Source organism: Myotis myotis, unplaced genomic scaffold (assembly GCF_014108235.1).
Source record: "Myotis myotis isolate mMyoMyo1 unplaced genomic scaffold, mMyoMyo1.p scaffold_m19_p_1, whole genome shotgun sequence".
In the NCBI taxonomy this organism is placed as follows: Eukaryota; Metazoa; Chordata; class Mammalia; order Chiroptera; family Vespertilionidae; genus Myotis; species Myotis myotis.
In genome coordinates, this window is record NW_023416313.1 from 107,835,483 (window position 1) to 107,862,106 (window position 26,624).

A 26,624-nucleotide genomic window follows, 5' to 3' on the forward strand; every position below is an offset into this window, starting at 1 on the left:
TTAAAGTTTAAACAAAGGCCAGACCACTAGCTAATTTATAGCCTGCCTGTAACTAAAAAGCCCTTACCTACCCCTGACAAGGACAGAAAGGGAGGGGGAGAGGGGAAAAGAAAGAAAAAAAAAAGGGAGGGGAGGACAAGGGCCATTTTCCTCTGAGCAAGAAAGCCTGAGGTTTCAGTCTCCAAGCCTGGCAGGATAAGGTTGCTGGACACTTCTTAAGCTCAATCAGCATATGCAGCAGCGGAATTTTAAGACAGAAGTGTATGCAATGCCTCAGACCCACACCTAGCCTGCTCTTCAGATTGGCTGGGTGGTGGTGGGGAGGGGTGACATCTGTACTTCATGGGTCAAATGTATAAGTTTGCTTACTTTGCTTTTTCAATAAAGGATAATACTTAAATTACTTGATAAGTTCTCTTTTCACAATATAATCAAGGTCTCATATAAACTCATTCATATGAGAAGCCAATATTTTATGAGCAACTGGTTCTAGTAAAGTCCAAAGTAAAATTTGCATATATATGCAAATGATTAGTAGTCAAAAGAATGCTGTTTAAAAGTAAATTTAAATTTAAAAGGAAGAAATTTTAAAATTTCTTCCACTACTATTTACAGAGTAAACTAAAAGCTATTATTCAAGCATTAGATCTCACCATTAATGAGATACCATAAGTAAAAGAAAGTTACTTTTACTTGAGATGTATGCACTGCATTATTGGCCAGCATGTCTCTCTCCTACCTGTTTTTCTGGAAGGCAACCAACTTTGTTGCTCTGCTTGATAGAAAATAAAAGTCTTTAATCTAGCAATATTAAGGTGTAAAAGTAAAACAGCAAGGATTAAGGTTCAGTAAAAAAAAGAAGTTAAGCCAGTGAATGGGAGATTATAATCTCAGGAAATTTAAAGTACTAAATTTGGCTGGAAATAGATTCTACTCTTTCTCACATTGTTAACAAATCAGAAAAATCAGGCCGGAGAAAAACCTTTTAATAGCAAGGGACAAAACTAGAAAAATAAAAAATTTCTCCACCAGGGTAACAAATCCTCCCTTAGCAAATAACCAGTCAGGCAACTAAGACCCCTAATCTTTCCTCCCTAAAGATAACATCTAGGTCTCAGTTTTATTTCAGCTCCTCACTGGGTGCTGGAGCCATCCAGACTCAACCACCTGGTGTGCAGATGATCAAATAAATTCATAATCCCTTACCATTCTGGCCTTGTGCATTCCTCCTTTGGTGACCTAACAAAAACCATGTACCTTTCCTCTTCTATAATTCCAAAGCATTTTATTTAATTGCCATGAAGAAGGAAGTAACAACATCTAGATACTTGGGGAGCAAATGTTGAAGTTTAGGTCTCCTAAAACAGAGTTCAGATTATGGAAACCTCATACACAATAAGGTTGATACTTGAAATGAGTTCCTCATTGAAATGACAGGCTTAATATTTTAATGTTTTCACTGTATGCAATTCAGCAAACTCGGTATGCAAGAAATACTGCATAATCAGAAAGCTAACACTTTTTTTGTAAATTCAAGTGGAAATTGGAAAGTATATATGTGAATTTATGTATTAGAATTATACCACACAAAATAGTTTTGTTTTTGTGTTTTTTTTTACAACAATTTTTTTTTTAATTTTATTGAGTTTTTACAGAGAGGAAAGGAGAGAGATAGAGAGTTAGAAACATCGATGAGGGAGAAACATCGATCAGCTGCCTCCTGCACACTCCCCCCCCCACTGGGGATGTGCCCGAAACCAAGGTACATGCCCTTGACCGGAATCGAACCTGGAACCTTTCAGTCCGCAGGCCAACGCTCTATCCACTGAGCCAAACCGATTTCGGCCACAAAATAGTTTTGATTTGTGGCCTGACAGTTTCTTACATACATATAATGCTTTAAAACATGCACATAGCTATCGATGTCAATACAGAGACAGAGATATAGATGATGCTGTCAAGCATGTATTCAAATGTAATTTCTCAGTAAGAGAAGAAGAGCTACATGCAGCACTAATGAGTGGAAGTCGAGGGGGAGTCCAATAATACAATGCACCTCTGATAATCTGACTTCAGCGTTAACAGTGCCTTCTGCAAATGTTCACAAGATCATTTCTTCCTGAGGAGAGATAATGACTTCTGGTCAATGTTGCTAAAGCAAATACAAAGTCTAAAAATGCAGTTTGAAAACTGGCAGAATACATTATTAATTAAATGTAAATTAACATTAATACCTTTTCCTTTCTGTTTTTAACTGTGTCAGCAAGTAATCGAACTAGCCTCAATCATTTCAAGGGAGATCGAAGAGAGGCAACATTGTGAACCAAGTGGGCAGCCTCCGCTCCTTTCCTGGGGAAGCTCTGCAGATGCGGAAGTAACTAACTTCCGAAGGCTCTGCCAGTCCAACTCGCTAGATAAATGTCAACTAGTCCCCAAAGCTTCTAATCTGAAATAGTATCATGAGAGTTTAGTTGTTGGCAAAGACAAAGAAATAGATGGCACTGTGAACTGCAATGGGAAAATGTTTTCAGTGGTTGTGTCTGTTCAGATCGTTGCCATGGAATTTGGCATAGAATGCCAGATATGTATCTACATGAGTTTGTGATGTCTACTTAGGAGGACAATATTTTCCAGATTAATACTATGTTTAGTTAGATAAATATAAAGGCAGCATGATGTAATAGGAGTCCCATATTCTTTTTAAAATCCTTAATGTTAATTATTAGTGTGGTTTAAGACAAATGGTCTCAAACCTATTTCCAAATCTTGAAATTAGGATATAAGAATAGATCTCCAGCATTACTTTCACTTATAAGTAAGAAAATGAAAAGACAGTATTTTATGTTTAACGGTGTCTCTAGAAAACATTTGAAATATATTATGAAATGAGTAAGGTACTAAAATAATGGTTAAATATTTTCCTTAGTGTATGTGACATTCTAAGACTAATACTATATTAATTTTACTCTTATTGGAAAATTTGCCTTACTTATTCCCAATCCAGCAAAATATATTTTCATTACACACTTTGGTCATGTTAAATTAATTCTAGAAAAAGAGCCACAAAAGAAATTTCACTATGACAAAACATCTATTTGCCCTGAAATGGACTGCAGAAAAATTTTATTTTCAGGTAAGCAAACTAATTGGACACACTCAAAGGACTTTGTAAGTGGTTATTTTTTTACAGGGTTTATGGACCAAACTAATTTAAAGGCATGCAATTCCAAGCAAATAAAATAAGACAAGTGTTAGTGAGTCAGAGGCTCAAAGTCACCTACCCGTCATTTAGAATTCTAAGAGGCAAGAGACATCCTTTCCACTTGAATTAAAGACATCTTAGTATGCCACAAGGCATTTGGGTAATTTTAAAACTTCTCAAAACATAATTTATATGGTGATATATTCTATACAATTGTTACCATGCTTTCCTGGTAGGCATTACATATTAAAACAAGCATTTTTTGAAAAAGCTTGATAAGTTATAAAGAATTTTTGAGTAAAAATACTATGTCTAAAAATGTTCGAAGCAAGAAACCCCAAAGTAAAACAAAAACAAACAAAAAGGACAGGATGATGTCTTTGCGCTTCATGTTTCCTTCAACAATCAAGGTTTATAAAATAAAAGAAAGTCCTTAGCTGATGGACCTAGGACTATATTAGGAAATGAAAGAACATAGGCATTTAAAAAATGATTTTATATATCTTTACTTCCATTGGTAATTTAAATAGCTTAGAAATACATTGGTTCAAAATCTTTACTTTTTAATTTTCTTCCAGCCAAGATAGAGTACCAGGAGGCAGATGTATCCTCCCACCTGAAACAACCAAATAACTGAACAGGATTTGTAAAATGATGACGCTCGGGACACTAAGCATCAGGTAATGAAGAACAGTGATTCCTGAGAGATGGAAATCAAACGGCCTCACCACTGCACTGTACAGAATCTGTAGGCCACGGTGCAGGAGAACAAACCTGGTAGAAAATCGAGTTGCGAAGATGGAACTCAGAGTCCAAGGAGTCTATGGCACCTGGAGTGTGCAGGTGGAATACCAGCAAAGAAAGTGTTGCACAGAAAGAGGGATCTGCAGAGGGGCTCCCTCACATATTCAGAGAAGTACTGATCAGGACATTAATGTGAGGAAAGTACCCAGACCTTGAAAACAACCAGAGGGATGCATTTAAGGTAACAGTACCAGCTCATCTAAGGTAACAGTACCAGCTCGCACAGGACTTGGAAAACTACATAATCCATGGGACATTGTCTAGAGTACTCAGAAGACTTCACTCATTTTGAAAAATTATTAGCCCTATAACCAAACACTGCTCTGGTCTCACCTAAGAAATCGTTTTTATTTGTTTTCTTTTGTTTCAATCACAGTTTACAGCCCATATTATTTTGTATATCATAGTGGTTAAACAATCATATACTTTACAAAGTATTACCCTGACATTTCCAGTCCCCACCTGACACCATACATAGTCATACATAATTGTTGACTATATTTTCTATGCTGTATTTTACCTCCCTATGTCTATTCTATAACTTCTAATATGTAATTAGCAATCCCTTCACCTTTTTATTTGGTCCCCCAACACCCCACCCCACTTTATTTCTATGAGCGTGTTTTGTTAGTTTATGCATATTGTTCTTTAGATTCCACATATGAGTGAAATCATATGGTATTTGTCTTTCTCAACTGACTTATTTCATTTAGTACTAGAGGCCCGGTGCATGAAATTCGTGCCTGGGGGGTTGCGGGTCCCTCAGCCCAGCCTGCACCCTCTCCAATCCAAGACCCCTCAGGTGATGTCTGACTGCCGGTTTAGGGATGGTGGCTAAACCAGCAGTTGGACATCCCTCTTGCAATCTGGGACTGCTGGCTCCTAACCACTCACCTGCCTGCCTGCCTGATTGCCCCTAACTGCCTCTGCTTGCCAGCTTTATCGCTCCCTAACTGCCCCCCTGCAGGCCTGGCCGCCCCCTAACTGTCCGGAAGGAAATCGGACTTCCAAAAGATGTCCAGTCAACCCAGTCTAATTAGCATTACCCTTTTAAGAGTATAGATGCTACCCTCTAGGTCCATCCATGCTGTCATAAATTGTAAGATTTCCTTTTTTTTAAATAGCCAAACAATATTCCATTGTATGTATGTACCACATCTTCTTTTTCATTCATCTATTAATGGGCACTTGGGCTTCTTCTATATATTGGCTGCTGTAAATAACACTGTAATGACTATGGGGGTGCACACATTCTTTTGAGTTTGAGTTTCTTTGTATATACATTCAGAAGGAGAATCACTGTGTTGCCTAACAAATCTTAAAAGCAAGGCCAACAATGATAAAACTGTTTCCAAGGAACTGAACTACATCCCCAAACAAGCTCAAGAATACTGCCTGGCCAGTGTGGCTCAGGTTTGAGTGTTGTCCCTGGCACCAAGAGGTTCTGCTTGGATTCCCTGTCAGGACATATGCCTGGGTTGTTGGCTGGACCCCCACTAGAGGGTGTGCAGGAGGCAGCCAATTGATGTTTCTATCTTCTCACCCTCTCTCTCTAAAACACCAATAAAACATATATTTAAGAAAAAAGTTTCCAATACCTATCAAGGTAAAATGCACAGTGTCTGACATCCGGCCACACTATCAGGCATGCAAAGGAGCAGGAATATAATGATTTGTAATGAGGCGAAAAAACAACAACAATCAATCAAAACCAACCTAGCACTGACACAGATGTTAGCATTGGCAGACAGTGGCATTAGAACAATTATTATTATAATATAATTTCATATGTTCAAAACATTAACCAGAGACATGGAAAACAGTTTTTAAAGACTCAAATTGAATTTATAGAGATGAAAAGTACAATGGCTGAGATGAAAAATACACTGAGTAGTATTAAGGGCAAATAGAAATTTCAAAAGAAATAATTAGTGAATGTGAAGACAATAAAAACTATCCAAAATGGAACACAAGAGAAAAAAATTCAGAATTTAAAAGCCTTAATGAGCTGTGTGACATCTTTAAGGGGCCCTTATATATGTGTAATTACACTTATATAGTCTTCAAAGAGTCTTCAAAGAAGAGGAAAAGGAGCAAAAACATTTAAAAAACATTAGCCAGAAAATCCTTACATTTTATCAAAACTATAAATTCACAGATCCAAGAAGTTCATGAGCCCAAGCACATGAAAAATGAATAAAACTAAGCAAAAGCACATCACAGTCAATCTTTCAAAACTAGGGATAAAAAGAAAATCTTAAAAGCAACCAAAGGAAAATCACTATCTATAGAAGTGTGCGTAGAGTGTCAGCAAACGTGTTGTTGGAAGCAATGCAAACAGAGGCTGCAGAATGGTATCCTTGAAGTTTCTAAAGAAAAAAACTAGAACGCTATACTCACAGGAAATGTCTTTCAACAAATAAAGGTGCTACAGACATTGTCAGAAGCACACAAGGTGAAAAGAATTCATGTTTAGTGTAATACTCTAAGCAATAAAAAAAAAATTAAAAAAAAGACTTCACGTTTAGCAAATCCACACTACAATATATGTTAAATGAAGTCCTTCAGGCAAAATAAATTTGATACCAGATGGAAATGTGGACCTACAAAAAGGACAAAAAAACACCAGAAATAATAACTATTTTGGGCACCGACTATGCACACCCAGTCTGATTTCTCAGTTGGAATGAGTAGAGCAAATTAGGTAAAGTTCTCCAAGGTCTGATCATGGTGAATAGAGCTTTACTCATTTGAACGTTCTTGAACATCTGCTTTGAACATTCTTATTAATCTCTTTTTATGAATTTAATATGTAAATTGCAGAGGCTGTGGAAAACTTGTCATTTTTAGTGAATAGAAAAATGTTTTGTTCTGAATTTACACTGACCACATACTTCCTGGTAACAACAGACTAACTCATTTATTATTTATTTATTTAATTGTGGCCAAAGAGTTGGCATAGCGTTTCTTGGTCTTTTAAAAAAATCTTTATTGTTGAGAGTATTAGAGATGTCCCCCATTTTTTCTCCCCATTGCCCCCTCTACCCGGTCCCCACCCCACTCCAGGCCTTCACCATTATTGTCTGCATTATGCTAAACAAAATAAGCCAGTCAGAGAAAAACAAATATCACCTGATCTCACCTATATGTGGACTTGAGTGAACAAAATAAGCTGCTGAATAAAATAAAACCAGAGGGATGGGAACATGAAACAGACTGAGGAATCTAGGAGAGAAGAGTGGGTGGGTGGGGTGGGCAGGAAGAGATTAACCAAATAATATGCATATATGCTAACTCACATCTTGAAATCTTTTTAATCAATAATTCTGGAACAGGATGCAATGAATTAAGATTGGTCAATTCACAAAGAAAAGCAATTTCTTTCTATAAGATTACAATCTCAAACTTGGAGCTGGCACCGTGGTTCTTGTCTCTTCCCCATATGAAACCCCTCTCATTGCTTATTTTGAGGGAAGCATTCCATTTAGTGTTCTCCCTACTGCAGCATCCTGAATAAAGAATTCATTCACTTGCAAAAACAAAACAAAACCTATATCATTTTTTAAATTAAATTCTATTGGGGTGACAGCAAAACAGACAGATAGCCAACCAGATGTGAGATGGTATTTGCAAATAGTAACTCCGACAAAGGTTCAATTTCCAGAATATAAAAAACGTGTTAAACCTAACACCAACCAATTAAACAATCCAATCAAAAAGTGGGCAGAGGGCCTGAAAATACACCTCTCCCAAGAAGACATACAAACAGCCAATAGACATATGAAAAGATGTTCAACCTCACTGGCAATGAAGGAAATGCAAATCAAAATTACAATGAGATACCACCTCACACCTGTTAGGGTGGCCATTACCAACAAGATGAGCCATACCATTTTTAATGGGAAAAATGATAGAATAAAACAATTATTTTCACAAATCATATAACAATTTAAAATCTGCCTGTAGGTCATTCTATTATTTCTGAATAATGAATATTTTAATTAAGATAGCAGTCTTCCCTAATTTCTTTACCACCTATGCAAATTTCTTGAGTGGACACTCTTTCTAATGATCAATCCATTGGACTCAACCTGCTTATTTTGATACTATTGTCTTTAAACTCTGTGGGTACCAAACTTTTTTGGGTTTCCTTCCTTTCAACTCTAAAAAATACTATAGGATCAAACTCCTTTTCCATAGTTTATGTTAATTATTAGTTAGTGTTGGCATGTTCCCAACCTTTAATCACTGTTCACATATGTCCACTTCTCCTTGGGAATATCAACCATTCCCAGAGCTTTAGGTAGCACAGACAACCTGGTGACTCACAAACATGTATGTCCCCAGTGCTTCAGATAAACATGTCCAGCAACCTTTTGCACACATTTAAAAGGATTTTCCATGAACGTTTTATATTAACATGTCCAAGATAGGAGGAACCATGTTTCTCTCTGACGCGTGTCTCTTTTCCTCTTTTTCTTATTTAAGGTAATGTGTAATGCAAGCATTACTCAAGACCCCCTTGTTAGAAAGTTCCTAGTCATTCATGGCTACTCCCCAAATTTCCAACCTAAAAACATTCTGCTGGTTTTTTTTACACTTAGATATAATCTTAATGTCATCCACTTTTCTTTAAACCACTTCCCTAGTTTTTCCCTTCAGCATCTTTTTTTGGTGTTCTACCTGATTTGTCAGCTTAATTTTACAGCCTTGAATCAATCTTCCCTCTAACAATCTGAGTGATATACTGTAGCATGTCATGCCCTGAGTAAAATCATTCAATGTCTCCCCATTGCCCAAGCTCCTTCGGTTCCTTAACCTCATCTCACACTAGTCTTCGATTCACTTTTGGGAACCAAGCTCCAGATAAACATTTCTCTGTTTCTCTGGCAAATCCTGTGGTATATGACCTTGTTTTTTTTAGTCTGAACTCTGCTGCAATCTTAATGCTAACCTTTTCTCTGCTTTGCAATTTCTCTCTTTAGTTCAGGTTTCACCTCATACTGTCAGCTTTTCTTGACTCTTCCTCATAATCTTTTTGGTTAGGTGTGCTCATGGAAGCTTTTGCATATTTCTGTTACTTCAATTATACAGCATGTGATATATGTGTTTAGATGCATGTTTATTTCTGTGATTCTGAGGTAAACAATTTTTAAATCATCATGCCTAGCAATGTCCTTGGCACACAGTAGTGGAGCAATAAATATTTATTGAAATGTTTTCAATGATAAAAAAATGATTGTCCTGATGATGCTCAATAAAGCTTATTATATTAATGCCTATGCAATAAAGGATTATCCTGAAGAAAAAAACACACACATTAATATAACCATTCTCTTAAATAAATTACTTTATATACATATTTGATTTAATAATTTTATGTTGGGAAGGCAGTCATGTAGGAAGCAAAAATATGTCTAGAAAAATGAACGTTTTAGAAAGAAGGGATCTTTGATTCCTATAGAGGTATGTACATTTTAATATTAAGGTTACTTTTATCATCAGTAATGTTTTGGAGTTCTGTCTCCCCAGTTTAATTTGGTTTAATGATATATTGCCAGAGATTCAATTTTCACAATTGTATTCTCTTTCATAGAAACAAAATTATTCCCAGGGCCTATGATTTCAGTAGCTATTATGTGTTTGTAGATAATCAGCTAGTCTTACTCCATTATTCTTTATCAACGTGAACAACTGTATGCATTTTTTATCATCCTGGTTTGATTTAGAAGTGCAATTTCTAAATAAAAGCCATTAGTGTTTTATAGATTAGATGACAAGAAAAGGACATTCCACACACACAAAAAGCATAATTGGAGCTGTCAGATTTGTCATATCCTTACTATATATGCCATGGAGTGCATCAAAAAATCACCAGTAGAAAAAAACTTAACCTGAGTATATATAATATACATGTATAGTTATATAAGATCATTGAAATTACATTTTCTTCACTGAAATGGTTTCCTGAAATATTGTTTCTAGCCATCATGACCATTGCTATGGTCATTACAATTTTATATATTTGTAGCTAACTCTCAACTCAATCTAAGCCTTATTTATTTTCTATATAAAAATAAGTAAAAATAACATTAAATTTCTCTGACTTTGTGATAAATAACTGAAATGACTACTTCATAGAGAGACACATTTTGCTAAAGTATATACAATTGCATTATGTAAGATTCAGGCAGCTTAATTGAGAATTGATTATCCAGCTTTTACTATTATAAGAGCCTATTTTATTTGTCTTCAGGGAACAGAATACACAGTGAGATTTTTTTTTAAAATGGATTACATTTACTCCAGGCAAATTGTTTGATAGACTATTATTCAAACATACTACTTCACAGATGTTAATCAATAAAGGAAAAGGGCATTTTCTCTTTATAAAACAGCTTTTACAACTAAAGATAACCTTAATCATCTGATTTTTTGAGGTAATAATATCAAAGAATTTCTGAATATTAATATTCTAATGTTTGTTCAATGTCTGCCTTTAACCCTACGCTTATGTGCCACAAGCAATCTATCTGCAGAAATTATTGCTTTCTTACCTGGAATGAAGTAATTGGATATATGTTAACATGAGCCTCATTCCATCGTTGTCCTTTATTCCCACTCGAAGACCACAGTGGGTTCTCCATTGTTGTCTGCCCTTTCAAACGTAGATAAACATTTAAAACACCTAAAAATAACAATGAAATTTTATTTTATACATTTGTTTTTGCTTCAAATGTGTTTCTTCTTGACCACTTTAAAAATGAAATTTTGCAGAAAATCTATTGCCTCCTCCACTCTTCCCCTCTCATTGCCAATCTTGCTCTGATTGGCATGTGTGGCAGGCCTCCAAAAATGACAGCCCCCAAACCCCTAGAACCTGTGAATGTTACTTTATCTGACATTGCAGGTTTTGCAGGTGTGATTAAGTTAAGGACCTTGGATGGGAAGATTATTTTGGATCATCTTGTGGGTCCTAACAGTAATCACATATATCATTATAAGATGGAGGCAGAGGAGATGTGATGCAGGGGAGAAGGTCACATGAAAGGAAGAGAAGGTGCTCTGCAGCTTCATCTGAAGATGGAGAAGGATCCAGAGCCAAGCACAGCAGCCTCCAGAAGTTAGAAAGGGCCAGGAAACCGATTCTGCCCTGCAGCCTTTAGAAGGAACCAGCCCTGTGAACACTCTGATTTTAGCCCCATTATACTCATTTTAGATTTCTGTCCTCTGGAACTGTAAGATAACAAATTTGTGTTCTTTTCAGCCACAAAGTTTGGGGTAATGTATTTGTTTCAGTAGCAATAGGAACTACGATAGCATGTAGTCATGTACTCACTTGCCTAACTTTCCTGAAGTCTGACTCTAATTGTTCCTAATATTATTAGTTAGCTACTCTTTTTAAGTTCACTTTATCCAAGTCTCATTTTTCTTCTAAAAGTTATTTGAAATAAAAATAAAAATAGCTTTGCCCCATGATTTGATATACTTCTTTCAACAGTGTCATGTCCTGCTCATAGTAATAATAGTAATGATAATGATATATGTGTTGAATACTTCAGATAAAAAATTATTCCTCTCAACAATCCTCTAAAGTTCTTACTATTACCTCCATTAGAGAACACTACTCCAGGGCATCCTCCTAACTGCTGTGAAAGAGCCTTTTGGTTTTCTTCATGTTGCCAGGAATATACGTAGATGAGGTCTCTTTAATATGGCTTAAACTTCAGTATTCCCTAATGCTCTTCTTACAGGACTCTTTGACCTCCCAATCTCTGTTCTGCTGTCAACTCCATAAGCTGCTCTGTTGCTATCATGTAAGCATTGGTTTTTTTCTAATCTTAATACAAAAATAGACTAGACTTCAGGCAAAGACTCATGAGGAACCCCATATAAACTTCTCGAGTCAACTCTGCGCTCCTCCCTTCTTTCTGTTAACCAGACTCATGGATTCTAACTACTTCAGGTGCCCAGCACTCTGATCTCTGCCTCCTGAACTCAGTGGGATCTCCACATTCTGCTCAAATTTCAGGGCCCTGTGCCAGGCCCAGGAAATTGTCCTCAGGCAGAGAACTGGACTCCTATAGAGATCTCTTCATTCCTATTATTTCATACATCTCAGTTTTGCCCTACCTCTTTTTTAAGAAAATATTTTTTGAAAACAGTTAATAGATTTTTGCCATTTTAGTAGTTGTTTATGACAGTAAAATGTATCTGGAAAAAGTTACTACTGATTGGCTCCATATGCCCTAATTTTGATAACTTTTGTATTATCCCATATAATAAAAGCCTAACATGCAAATAGACCGGATGGCAGAACAAACAGTGGAACGACCGGTCGCTATGACACACACTGACCACCACGGGGCAGATGCTCAATGCAAGAGCTTCCTCCAGCCCGCAGGGCCCAGGTCAGCAGAGGCAGGTGCCAGCGGGGCCTTCTGATCACCCTGCTGCCAGTAGCCCGCAGTAACCAGCAGTGGCTCCGGGGGCGGGGCTGACCAGAGAGTGGGCAGTGGGGGGTGGGGTCAGCCAGCAAGGGTGCCAGGCTGGCCAAGGTGGGTACCGGCAGGGGGTCCCCCGATCACTCCACTGGTTTGTCCCACAGATTGGTCCTGATCTCCAGCCAGGCCTAAGGATCCTACCCGTACATGAATTTCATGCACTGGGCCTCTAGTTATTTATATGTTTACAGACATCTTAGTATATATATTTGTTTATATAAATATTGCATATAAACACTGAAAAGCAGAAAATATAATATAAAAATCACCATTAAATTGACAATTCAGTGGTAGGTAGCCTCCTTAATATTTTTATGTATATTCCTTCAGGTATTTTTAAAATGTATATATACTGCTGTACAGTTATATGGTATACAGAAGTTTATCTTTCAGATTTTAAATGCAATTTTGTCTAACTAATTGTTTATACATAAGATCACACATTCATACATATTATACACATATAGAGAAATATAAATACCCACTTTTGAAATGACAACAAAAATGCATTCTTCACATCACAGCTGCCACTTACTAGCTGAGTGACCTTGGCTTAGTCTAGCTGTGGGCAAACTACGGCCCGTTTGAAATGAATAAAACTAAAAAAAAAAAGAGACCGTACCCTTTTATGTAATGATGTTTACTTTGAATTTATATTAGTTCACACAAACACTCCATCCATGCTTTTGTTCTGGCCCTCCGGTCCAGTTTAAGAACCCATTGTGGCCCTCGAGTCAAAAAGTTTGCCCACCCCTGGCTTAGTCTCTTAATCTTTCATCTCAGTTTTCTTATCAGGTAAGTGATGATGATAATAATAACTAGTATAAGGTTCTTGTGAGAATTAAACTGAGTTAAAGTATGTAACAATTATGTCTCATTCATAGTCTTCACAATGTCTTATTATTAGCTATCAAGATATTAAAATGACATTTCTCTATATTGATGCAATTTATTATATTAGTACGTTTCTTAATGAATGTTGAACTATGACTATTACAGGAATACATTTCACTTGGTAATGAACTGCCACTCTCTTACTATACTTGATTCAAGTTGCTAGTATTCTATTTGGGAATGATGCATGCACATCTATAATAATAAAAGCATAATATGCTAATTAGACCAGACAGCTTTCTGGACGACCTTCCAGACAAAGCTGGGACTGTGAGGGCTGTGACAAGCTGCCACAGCTGAGAGGGCCGAGCTCCTTACAGGAATTTCGTGCATCAGGCCTCTAGTCGGTATATATAAAAGCCTAAGCAACCGTTATGATCTAACGACAGGAATGACTGGAACAACTGGTTGACCAATCACTCTGATGCACACTGACCACCAGGGGGCAGACGCTCAATGTTGGAGCTGACTCCTAGTGGTCAGTGCACTCCCACAGCCAACCTCCTGTGGTCCCTCCCCGTGGACAGCAGGCCCTGATTGGCCCACCACCCACCCACCGAAGTAGCTGCACAGCAGCAAGGGAAGGAGGGGGTAGGCGGGAAACCACGTGTTGGTGGGGCACCAACGGTGGTGTTGGTGTCTGCTGTCCGTTCATTCTGCTCCCGGCCTGGCGACCATTGCCTCCTCTCCCGACCCCTTTGGGGCCTTTGGGCCCCAGGCTCAGACGGGGAACTGGGGGTGGGTGGTGGCTGACACAGCCCCTTTCCCAGGGGGGGTCAAGGGCTGGCTCCCTCCTCAGGGCTGGTGGCCAACCTCCTGCACCCCGTCCCTCCCTTGATCGCTGGCCAGGCCTAGGTACCCAACCCATGCATGAATTCATGGACCGGGCCTCGAGTTTATAAATAATATTCTCTAGTTTACTTTTTGTTTTATCTTTCTATGTTGCATGTTCACTTTTTGCCTCAGAATCTATTATTTTCTATCTATTTTTCCCTTTAATGTAAGAAATAATTTTGGCTTGTCCTCCACAGTACTAATTTTATTTCCCACAGTGTGCATTCTGCTTTTTTGTCTCTAATGTCATCTTTATTTAGTTATTGTATTATTGTATGTTGTCTTCTTTTCTGATCTCATCAAGCTCCCCTTTATTCTAGTTATTTATCCAGTTCCTTCTTTTCCTCAGTCTATTTTTGTATCATTCTTATCTTTTATTGTTTCATAAAGTTAATATTCATGTGCATTTTATTGAAAACACAAAACATGTACTATACAAATTTTCCTTTCACCTGAACTATCATTATGCCTTTTTCTTTTCCTTTTTAAAATTAAATTTATTGGGGTGACATCAATTCAGTATGCCTTTCTCAACATGTTTGCTTCCTTTACTATAGGCATATTAGCTTGGTTTGCACTGTGGATTTTTTAAAATCCTCATTCAAGGATATATTTATTGATTTTAGAGAGAGGAAAGTAAAGAGAGATGAGAGAGAAATGTTGATTTATTGACTCTTGTTTGCACCCTGACTGGGGACTGAACCCGCAACCTATACGTATGTGCCATGACTTGAAATTGAACCCATGACCTTTTGGTGTAAGGGACAACACTCCAACCAACTGAGCCACATTGATCTGGGCTGTACTGTGGAATTTCATTAGAGCTTTATATTCTCTCTCTTTTACTCTCACTCTCATTTTCTTTTGCTTTATTTGTCCTTAAGTAATGCTAAGTCGTCCTGTGGCATTTTTTCTCAAACTACTATTGGAACTTCTTTTTTATACACATAATAAGTTAAATTTTGTTAGCTCCTCCTCTAAGGTCTAAAGCTGTAGGGCAAGTTAACTGAGGTTTTACTATTACTTTGATTCAAAAATCTGAGACTAGTAGAAAAGCATTTATGCCATTGGGCCATTTAATAGTTGAAATTCCTGGTATTTTCCCACTGTGTGGGTGAGCCATTGTGGCAGGGAACAGATTTCTGACACCATCCCTCTTCCCCTATTTAGGAACTAGGTGTGGTTCAGTTTTTCTTGCTTGTTGGTGCTGGTACCTTGTGCATTAAAAAGTCAACCATGTGCCCAAAGGAAAAGCCACTGCAGAACTTACTTCTGGGTGATGTAATTGCATTCTATTTTTGGAAATTAATCCATAACAGGGGGGAATTACAATGAAATCAAACTCAAATAAATAAAAAAATGTGTTAAACTCTAAATAAAATAATACTTTTTTTAACATATGTGCTATCATGGACTAACAATGTGTTAGCATATTCCTTTCAGAAATTATTTGAAGAAATAGTCTATGAATTAAAAAGGAGAACTCTTCCTCTATTCTATGGCATGTGTCTCCTATAGCCTATGCTGGATTAATGGAAACTGACTGGTTTGGACTGTGATATTCTCTACTGGTTTCTCCTTAACACTTTACTGCTTCTCCAGAAGGGACATATTAGTTATCTTTTTCAGGTTATTTCTTAAATGTAATGCCTTAGCTTCTCTACTTAGTATAAGTCATACAACAGCTTACATTTAATGAATGAAGGATAACCTCTCTAAATTACCAATGCAATACAAGTTGTTCCATATAAAAGTCACCAATAGCTACTTCAACAAATGTGAGGTGCTAATGTAAATAGATGGCAGTGAATGAATTACAATTTTATATGGAAGTCTTATTTCTCTTGAGTAGAATGAACTGTTGTTTTGATTGAAGTGACAGGAATAAATTCTGTCATCAAATCAACACATGGAAATTTTTGTTAGTATCCTATCTAATAAAAGACAAAAAGGGTAATTGACCATACCTTCGCTACGCTTCCCATTGGCTAATCAGGGTGATATGCAAATTAACTGCCAACAAAGATGGCAGTTAATTTGCATACCAGGCTCCAAGCTGTGGAGCGAAGCCAAACATACCCGAAGCCGCGGAGCAGCGAGGCCTCACGGCTCCGGGATCAGTGGAGCCCGGAGGCCTCATGGCCCGGGATTAGCAGAGCCACGAGGCCTCATGGCCCTGAGATTAGTGGAGCAGTGAAGCCTGATGGCTGGAGTGTGGGGGGCTCTGTCCGGAACCCAGCCAGAGCGAAGACCTGGGTCCCGGGTGCCAGAAGAAAACTAGTGCCAGCAGCCAAGGGAAGGGAAGGCCTATTGCCCGAATCTCTTCGTGCAACAGGCCTCTAGTTAATAAAATAATATTGTTTAGACCTGTTAGTTGTAATTAAATTAAAAATATAATATGTATTATGTCTTCCAGAATTTACTTTAAAAATAAATACATGTTTTTAGTACAAGATTTAATGAAACATATTAACATATAATTTACCATTATACCCCAAATAGTAGATTATTATATCAATATTGAATATGTTTTTCCTGAAAAACTATGCTTTTCCTGTGAGCATGTATAAATTTTTAAATTAACATTTTATTTTTATATATGTAATGGAACTCAAAATTGAATTATTTCAATTTATGTTTATTAAATATATGCTACATAAAAATATTTGTCCTATGTCTAAAGAAGCCAGGTCTGAATTATCCCAGATGTTGAATTAGTTTTTTCATATATTAAATTAAGTATATTGAATTATGGTCAGATTTTATTTTAAAAAGCAGGTATTCCACCAATTAAAATATTAGCACTGGTAAGTGAATTCAGTAAAGTAGCAGTAAATATCCAAAATCAGTTGCAATTTGATTTTATTTTTTAATATATTTCTATTGAGTTTTAGAGAGGAAGGGAGAGGGAGAGACAGAAACATCAATGATAAGAGAGAATAATTGATTGACTGCCTCCTGCATGCCCTCTACTGGCGATCAAGCCCACAACCTGGGCATGCACCCATGACCGGAATCAAATCCAGGACCCTTTAGTCCACGGGCCAATGCTCTATCCACTGAGCAAAACCAGTGAGGGCTCAGTTGCATTTTTATACAGGAATAATGAACTATCAAAAAAGAAAACAATCCCATTCACAATTGTTTCAAAAAAACAACAAAAACCTAGGAATACATTTAACCAAGGATATAAAAGACCTGTGTTTGTAGAGTTATAAGACACTGAAGAAAGAAATTGAAGAAGATATAAATAAGTGGAAGCATTATACTATGTTCATGGGCATGATGAATTAGCGCCATTAAAATGTCCATACTACACAGAAATCTGTAGGTTCAACACAATTCCTATCATTATACCAATGGTGTATTTCTCAGAATGAGAACAAATATTCCAAAAACTTATATAAACCACGTAAGACCCTGTATATCCACAGAAGTCTGGAGAAAGAAGAACAAAGTTGGAATAAGCTGGTGTCAAACTATACTATAAGGCCACAGTAATCAAAACAGTATGGTACTGGCATAAAAACAAACATATAGATCAATGCAACAGAAGAGAAAGCCGAGAAATAAACCCATACTTTTATAGTCAATTAATATTTTACAAAGAAGGTAAAATCATGCAATGGGATAATAATTGGTGCTGGAAAAATTGGACAGATATGTGCAAAAAATGAAAAGAACACCTTCTTACCCCATACAGAAGAATAAACTCAAAATTCATTAAAAACTTAAATGTTAGACTCAAAACCATAAAAATTATAAAAGAAAACATAGGAAACATAGGCAGTAAAATCTCAGATATTTCTTATAGCAATATTTTTTTTCTGATTTATTTCCTGGACCAAGGGAAACAAAAGAAAAATAAACAAATGGGCCTACATCAAACTAAAAACTTTTTTAACAGCAAAGGAAACCCTTAACAAAATGAAAAGACAACACCTGAATGGGAGAACATATTCACAGACATATCTAATAAGGGCTTAATATTGAAAATTTATAAGGGACTTATAAAACTCAATACCAAAAACAAACAGACAATCCAATTAAGAATTGGGCAAAGGACCCGAATAGACACTTCTCCAAAGTGGACACATGAAATGATGTTCAACTTCACTAATCAATCAGAGAAATGCAAATTAAAGCCATAATAAGGTATCATCTCACTTCTGTCAGAATAGCTATCATTAAATCAACAAACATCAAGTGTTGGTGAGGATGTGGAGAAAAGGGAATTACCCTAGGGCTACCCCAGACAAACCTCCTTACCCTAGGGCTACCCCAGATCAAATAAAAGGTTGGAGCGGCCTGAGCATCGGTGGAAGTCCTTCTGGACTTGCCCGTCTGGTCCCCCAATATTTCAAAATTATCTCGTGTCATTTTTCTCTCATTTGTGTGTGGCTCCTCTTTCAGATACCGAACCCTACTCCATGCAGGACTTGGAAGGAAACCTCGACACAGGACCCCTTATTATTGGTGCAGCCACTGTTGAAAGCAGTATGGAGTTATCTCAAAAAATTAAAAATGGAACTACCTTATGACCCAGTTATATCTAAAAATACCCAAAACACTAATTCGAAAGAATATATGCACCCCATGTTCATTGCAGCATTATTTACAACTAGATGCCCGGTGCACAGATTTGTGCACTGGTGGGGTCTTTTGGCATGGCCTGCGGGGATCGGGCCAAAACTGACAGTCCAACATCCCCTGAGGATATAGTAGTGTGTGAAGTGGCAGGCATCTGGGGAGGAGCCTGAGCCTGGGCCAGGCACTATGCTGCTCCCGCTCATCCTGGCCTGCTGCACCTGCTGCCGCCACCGCTCAGTAGGCTCTCTGCTGCTCTGCTGCGGTCTCCATGTGCCTGTCCTAGGGTGATACCAGTGCGCCCATGACCAAGAAGCGGCTGTGGGCTCATGCCCAGTCAATCCCAATGCAGGTCCCGATCCTGGTCCTGGTCTGGATGGAGGAGGGGCATGCAGAGGGAGTGTCCTCAGGGGAGGCTTGCGCTGCAACAGCTGGGCTTGCCAGCTGTGAGCCTGGTGCCTTGAACCCATCAGTCAGCTCAGCGACAAACCTGCTATGGAAGTGCACTGACAACCAGGGAGCAGCTCATGAGTTGAGCGTCTGCCCCCTGGTGGTCACTGTAAGTCATAGCAACCGGTTGAACAGTTGAATGATTGCCGAGGCTTTTATAAATATATTAGAGGCCCAGTCCACAAAATTTATGCATGGAGGGGGTTCCCCTCAGCCTGGCCTGCACCCTCTTGCAATTTGGGACCCCTTGGGGGATGTCTAACTGCTCCTAACCACTCACCTGCCTGCCTGATCACTCCCAACCACACTACCTGCCTGCCTGATCGCCCCTAACCACTTGTCTACCTGCCTGATTGCTCCTAACCCCTCTGCCTGCCTGCCTGATCATACCTAACCGCCTCTACCTGCCTGCCTCATTGCCCCTAATTACTCGCCTGGCTGCCTGATTGCCCCTGACTGCTCACCTCCTGACTGATCCTCTGCCTTGGCCCCTGCCATTGTGGCTTTGTCTGGAAGGATGTTCAGTCTAATTAGCATATTATGCTTTTATTATTATAGATATAGATAGTGATTATTTAGAAGCAGCTCAAGTGTCCATCAGTAGATAGATGGATAGAACAAAGTGGTACATTTACACAATGGAATACTACTCAGCTGTGAAAAAGACAGAAATCTTACCTTTTGTGACAGCATGGATGGACTTGGAGAGTAGTATGTTAAGTGAAATAAACCAGAAGGAGAAAGACAAGTACATTTTATTTCACTTATATATGGGATCTAATGAACAAAATAAACTGTCAAAGTGGAGACTCATGGATATAGAGAACAGACTGACAGGTGTCAGAAGGGAGGGGATTGGGAGCTGGTTGAGAAGGGTGAAGGGATTAAGCAAAGAAAAAAATAGATTCAAAGACACAGGCAACAGTATGGTGATTTCCAGATGGGAAGAGGTATGGGGAGAGGAAGAAGAAAAGAGAGGGGAGATAAATGGTAATGGAAGGGGATGACTTGGTGGTAAATACACACTACAATATACAGATGAAGTTTTGTAGAATTATATACATGAACCCTGTATACTTTTATTTACCAATGTCAATAAGCTCAATTACAAAAAGAGAGAGAGAGAAACAAAGGACAGATAAGTGAGAGATCAAGCTGGCTTTAAAGGAAGATGGGAAGGAGTACCACTTCTCTGAGTATGTCTCTCATGTAGTTTTGAGTTTGGAAAGTACACCAATGTTCTACATATAAAAAAAATAACATTAAATCAATAAGAAAGGAAAGAAAATACCCAAACGGAAACAAATAATATTTCACATGAATTTAATAATCACACTGGAGAGAAAGAAAGAGCAAGAGAGGGAGGAAGAAAAAGTTTTAAAAAAGAAAGAAAAGGAAGAAGAAAAAAAAAGAAAGGAAGGAGTATGGGAAGGGAACATAATCCAAGTAATTTATAAATATAGTACCTGATTATGTATTTTCAGTTTTAAATGCGATGGGGGTAGGGAAAAACAAATAAATCTGAACTCTATTATGCCTGCTGATTAATGTGGGTATAGGTACAGTAATTCAGAAACTGTTTTATCTATAAGTAGAGGCCCAGTGCATGAAATTTTTGCAGGGGGCGGGGATCCCCTCAGCCCAGCCTGCACCCTCTACAATCTGGAACCTCTTGGGGGATGTCTGACTGCTGGTTTAGGCCCCATCCTGGGAATCAGGCCTAAACCAGCAGTCAGACATCTCTCTCACAATCTAGGACCGATGGCTCCTAACTGCTCACCTGCCTGCCTGCCTGATCACCCCTAACTGCCCCCCCTGCTGGCCTGGTCGCCCCTAATTGCCCCCCCCCCCACTGGCCTGGTTGCCCCTAACTGCCCCCCCCCCCACCAGCATGGTTGCCCCTTACTGCCCCCCCTGCTGGCCTGGTCACTCCCAACAGCCTCCCTCTGCAGGCCTGGTCGCCTGTTGCAGCCTGCTGTTCAGTTGTTTGGTTGTCCCTCATTAACCCCCCTGCCAGCCTGGTTGCCCCAAGCAGCCTGCTTGTTCAGTCGTTTGGTTGTTCCTCACTAACCCCCCTGCTGGCCTTGTTGATCCACTCAGCCTATTTGGTCGTCTGTTAGGTTGTTTTGGATGTGACAGCTCCTGGCTCATTATATATCCTATCTAATAATAGACAAACATGGTAATTAACTATACCTCCGCTATGCTTCCCATTGGCTAATCAGGGTGATATGCAAATTAACTGCCAACCAAGATGGCAGCCGGCAGCCAGGCAGCTGAAGCGAACATGAGGCTTGCTTGCTCCAGTGATGGAGGAAGCCAAGGTTCCCTGCTTGCGAGGCCAGGCTCTGAGCTCCAGTCTAAGCAACAATGTTGCAATTATAGAAGCTAAACAAACCTAGAAACCTGCTTTCAGCCAGCCGGCCTCAGAGCTGCAGTCACAACAAAGTTTCAATTACAGAAGGTAAATAAATCCCAGAATTAAAAAGAAAAAGAAAAAAAGGAGAGACTGGGAGATTCAGTTGCAGGCTTGGCCTGCCTGGAAACAGCCCTCAGCCCCTCATCCAGGCTGGCCAGGCACCCCAGTGTGGACCCCCACCCTGAAGGGGGTGCAGGCAGCCTGAAAACAGCCCTCAGCCCCTCATCCAGGCTGGCCAGGCACCCCAGTGGGTACCCCCACCCTGGAGGGTGCGGGCAGCCTGAAAACAGCCATCAGCCCCTCATCCAGGCTGGCCAGGCAACCAAGCAGGACCCCACCCTGATCCGGGACACCATTCAGGGCAAACCAGCTGGCCCCCACCTGTGAACCAGCTCCCCCCTGTCACTCACAGAGTAGGTCTGATAGGGGAGTTGGGGGGCCGCCCCCGTCACACACAGAGCAGGGCGGATCAGCGGGTTGGGGCGCCACCACTCTCACACTCAGGGCAGGGCTGATGGGGAGGTTATGGCTCTACCCCGTCACACACAGAGCAGGGCCTATCAGGGGGTTTGGGTGCTGCCCCTGGTTAGGCTGATCCCAGTGCCGGGAGGCCTCGTGGCTAGGCTGATCCTGGTGCTGGGAGGCATATTACCCTTTAACTATATAGCATAGAGGCCTGGTGCACGGGTGGGTGCTGGCTGGTTTGCCCTGAAGGGTGTCCTGGATCAGGGTAGGGGTCCCCACTGGGGTGCCTGGCCAGCCTGGGTGAGGGGCTGAGGGCTGTTTTCAGGCTGGGACTGAAGCTCCCAACTGCTCCTTTTTTCCTTTTTTTTATTCTGGGCCAGCTTTAGCTTGAGGCTTGGCTCCAGCTTTTAGGCCTCTGCTGCTGAAAGTTGGTTTCTGGCCTTTGCTTACAATGTTGCGATTCTGCTGGCTGAAGTCCGGCAGTATTCGTTACAATGTTTCTTAAACTGCAGGCTCAGAGGCCGGCAAGGCAGGCGGGGAACGTTGGAGTCCTAAGTCACTGAGTTAAGCAAGCCTCATGTTAGTTTCAAGCTGCCTGGCTGCCGGCTGCCATCTTGGCTGACAGTCAATTTGCATATCTCGCTGATTAGCCAATGAAAAGGGTAGCGGTCATACGCCAATTGCCATGTTTCTCTTTTATTAGTGTAGATATTTCCCTATATATACACTCTGGCTTATCTGCTGAGGAGGCCAAGAATAAACCCCCAATGGCAATGTGTACATGGGGCACCCAGATTTTGGTCTTTAATATCATTCCTCACTAAAAGGAGCCTGGCTCCACCACCTAGAAATCAGCTTATTGGCTGACTTCATGGCAAAGAATGCAGGTTCTAACTGATAACCCTACTGAAACCTCCAATGGTGCAGTCAAAGGGGAGTCCTTCCCAGAAGAGGGTCCGAGGAGCTGAAAGCCTTGACTGCTTCCCAGAAACAGGCTGGTCTGGGAAGATAGAATGGTAACAACCAAGGACAAAACTTAGCCAATTTTAAAGTTCTGAGACCATGGTCCTCTTACTTTGTGTATATTACTATGTTTTTCTGAAACTGAAATAGTGACAACTATGAAAATAAAGTAGTCTTTATTCCTATGAAAATCAATTAAAGTTTATCTAAAAAAAAATGTTTAAAATTATCTAAGAAAAAAATAATAAAAGGCAGGGTTTTTTTGTAAGAAAAAGACAATAGAAGTACAGCTGATTGAAATAAATTCTTCCAAATGCATTATAATTTAATTATTATTTTGATGTATATAGTATTAATGTTATTCCATTATCCTAATCAATGAATACAAACTATTGATTCAATATGTTGTAGAGATGGTTTCTAAAGCTATATCAATAGACAAATGATTTTGGAAGATTCTTTTTCCAGGCAAGTTTCCAGTTTTTAACTTTATAAAAGGGAATTCAGTGCTAAAAGTTATATCAACTTATGCTCAGATCATCTTGGTCAACAAAATGAGAACTTGTGAAACAGAATAAAGTGATTCAAGAGAGGTTAGACTCAGCAAAGTTGATTCAGCACATTACTACAGTAAAAAAATTCCAAAGTGAATATGATGGATTGTGTTAATATCCTTTAAAAGTAATTTTAAATCCTTAGAGGAACTGTGTTTATGTTTTAGTAGGCACCAGATATCAATAGGTATGAATTTAATTATCCCCAAGGATTTTCAAATGCTATGTAGTTCCATGACACAACTTTGAAGTTGCTAAGCTAAACTTAACTTTTTCTTAACCTTTGTTTCCTAATCCTCATCTTTTGATCACCATTCCTTAAGAGTCAGGTGCTAGAGCCAGAGAGTACTTTGCTCATCTCATGCTTAGGGATTATGATAAAAAAGATTAAATCATCTAAGTGTGGCATTATCTCTTGAGCAGTGAGCAAAGGAGCATTGTGCTATAGTATGATTCTTATTTTAATATTGTTTTATATAAGTTACTGTAACATAATGTGCATAAATATCTATAATAATAAAAGCATAATGTGCTAATTAGACTGCATGTCCTTCCAGATGACCTTCCTGACGAAGCTGGGGCTGCCAGGGAAGCTCGGGCCCTGAGTGCCAGAGGGAAGCTGGTGCGGGCAGCCTGGGGAAGGAAGGCCTACTCTTGCACGAATTTCGTCCATTGAGTCTCTAGTTACATATAATTACGTTACCTAGTGTTCTGCTTTTATTAAGTCCTTCACATAATGTTACTTTTAAATATTTTACCATAGATATTTATTTTACATATTTTTGATGAATAATTTAAATGTGTCCTAAAATGTGCATATGTTTCCTACAAATATGTGAAATTACCAAGTTCATATAAATTAATCTGTAATTTATTTTACTCCAAAGCCTTGGGGTCACTTGCATATAAATCACATTTTTATTTTAATCAGTAATACAAACTCATTAATTTCAGTTTCACATTTAATGAAAGATGAGGACATTCCATAATAATCTAGCCACAGGCAAAAACTATGCATATTGATAGATAATTGTTAGCATCATTTGTTTTGTACACACAGACTAAAGGAGGAAGTTATAAAATCATTTTCTGCTTGAATAGAAAGGGCTGAATACATACATTTTTTCAATATATAATTGCAATGATATCTAAAATTTTAAAATGTTGTTTAATTTTCTGCAGCCAATAGCATGCCTTCTGGCATCAAGTTGAATCTCTACATTAATGTCTAATAAATTTTCCTAAAACATAGCTTTTCTCAGGCTATTTCTCTGATATGACTCAGATCCCTTATGTCACTGGTTCTACAATACTCCCTACTCTGCCATAAAAATAGTAATCCCCCAATGTGGAGAACAGTATGGAATTTTCTCAAAAAACTAAAAATGGAACTCCCATTTGACCCAGTGATCCCACTTCTAGGAATATATCCCAAGAAACCAGAAACACCAATCAGAAAGGATATATGCACCCCTATGTTCATAGCAGCACACTTCACCATAGCTAAGATTTGGAAACAGCATAAGTGCCCATCAGTAGATGAGTGGATTAGAAATGGTGATACATCTACACAGTGGAATACTACGTTGCGGTAAAAAAGAAGGAGTTCTTACCATTTGCAACAGCATGGATGGAACTGGAGAGCATTATGCTAAGTGAAATACCCAGTCAGAGAAAGATAAATATCACATGATCTCACTCATTTGTGGAATATAATGAACAACATAAACTGATGAACAAAAACAGATCTAGAGATAGAGAAGCATCGATCAGACCATCAAACCTCAGAGGAAAGGTAGGGGAGGGTGGGGGTAAGGGGGAAAGATCAACCAAAGGACTTATATGCAAGCATATAGGCCTAACCAATGGACACAGACAACAGGGGGGTGAGGGCATGAGTGGGGGGAATAGGGGGTAATGTGGGGATAAGGACACATATGTAATAACGTCATCAATAAAAAAATTAAAACAAAACAAAACAAACAAAAAAACAGTATTCCCCATTCTCACACCATAGCTTCTATTTCTCACACTGTTTAACCTCTATCTTCTGCTTATTATTTACCTCTCTTAGAAGATGGTTTACATTTCTTCTCCTTTAGAAAAACTTCAACTTTTCTGTTCTTAGCGTTCTCTCCCTTGTTTAACTATAGCATGAGACCATCATGCACTTTGATGTATGTTACTTTCTGACTTTTATTTTACTCCATAATTCATTACCCCAAATGGATGATAAACTGTTAGATGAATAAGAACCTTTAATTATAATTCTTTTATCCTTTATTGAACTCTAAATACCACTAGGCACATAGCATTTGCATTTCATCTTATTGAACAAAAATGAGTAAACTTCAAGACCTATGGGTAAAAATACACATCACACTAAATATGTATTTTCAATGATGTTAGTTTAAAAAGTTTGGTACATTTGGTAAGGAACAAACAATTAACCCATTTCTTTACCATTAATTCAATTGATAAAATAATATTTTTATTAATTACACTAAAATGAGACATGTATATTTTGAAACACCAACATTTCTCACTCATAGCATTAATTTGGTTTAAACACCCTAGCTTCTACTATTCATTGTCTAAGGGCCCATCATCAATGAATAATTAAATATAAGGGTAACATATTTGGGGGTAGTCAGTGGTTTAAAACCAGACACTTAAAAGGTAAATGAACTAGTTATTACTTATAATTGTATTACAGGGTCTGTGACAGGTATCTAATATTTATAAGTGGTAATAAATCATGGCTAGATTCTATCCCTATTAGAATATATGTTAATTAAACAAATTAATGATAAATTGTTATGAATGTCTTCTACTTAAAACATTATTTTTAAACTAATGACACTGGCATTATCAACATTAAATATAAATAGGACTTCACTGAAAGTATTGACTAATTCTAAACAGAGTGACTTAATATCAATTATTCT

General features: G+C 38.5%; 1 protein-coding gene across 1 annotated transcript in view; it reads right to left on the reverse strand.

Annotated features, from left to right (window-relative positions):
• Nucleotides 1–26,624, reverse strand: part of MDGA2 (MAM domain containing glycosylphosphatidylinositol anchor 2) — a 954,748-nt gene that overhangs the window by 14,240 nt on the left and 913,884 nt on the right. The window contains exon 15 of the mRNA XM_036347018.1: nucleotides 10,564–10,694. Coding sequence (XP_036202911.1) covers nucleotides 10,564–10,694 — 131 coding nt within the window. The remainder of the gene's footprint in view (nucleotides 1–10,563; nucleotides 10,695–26,624) is intronic.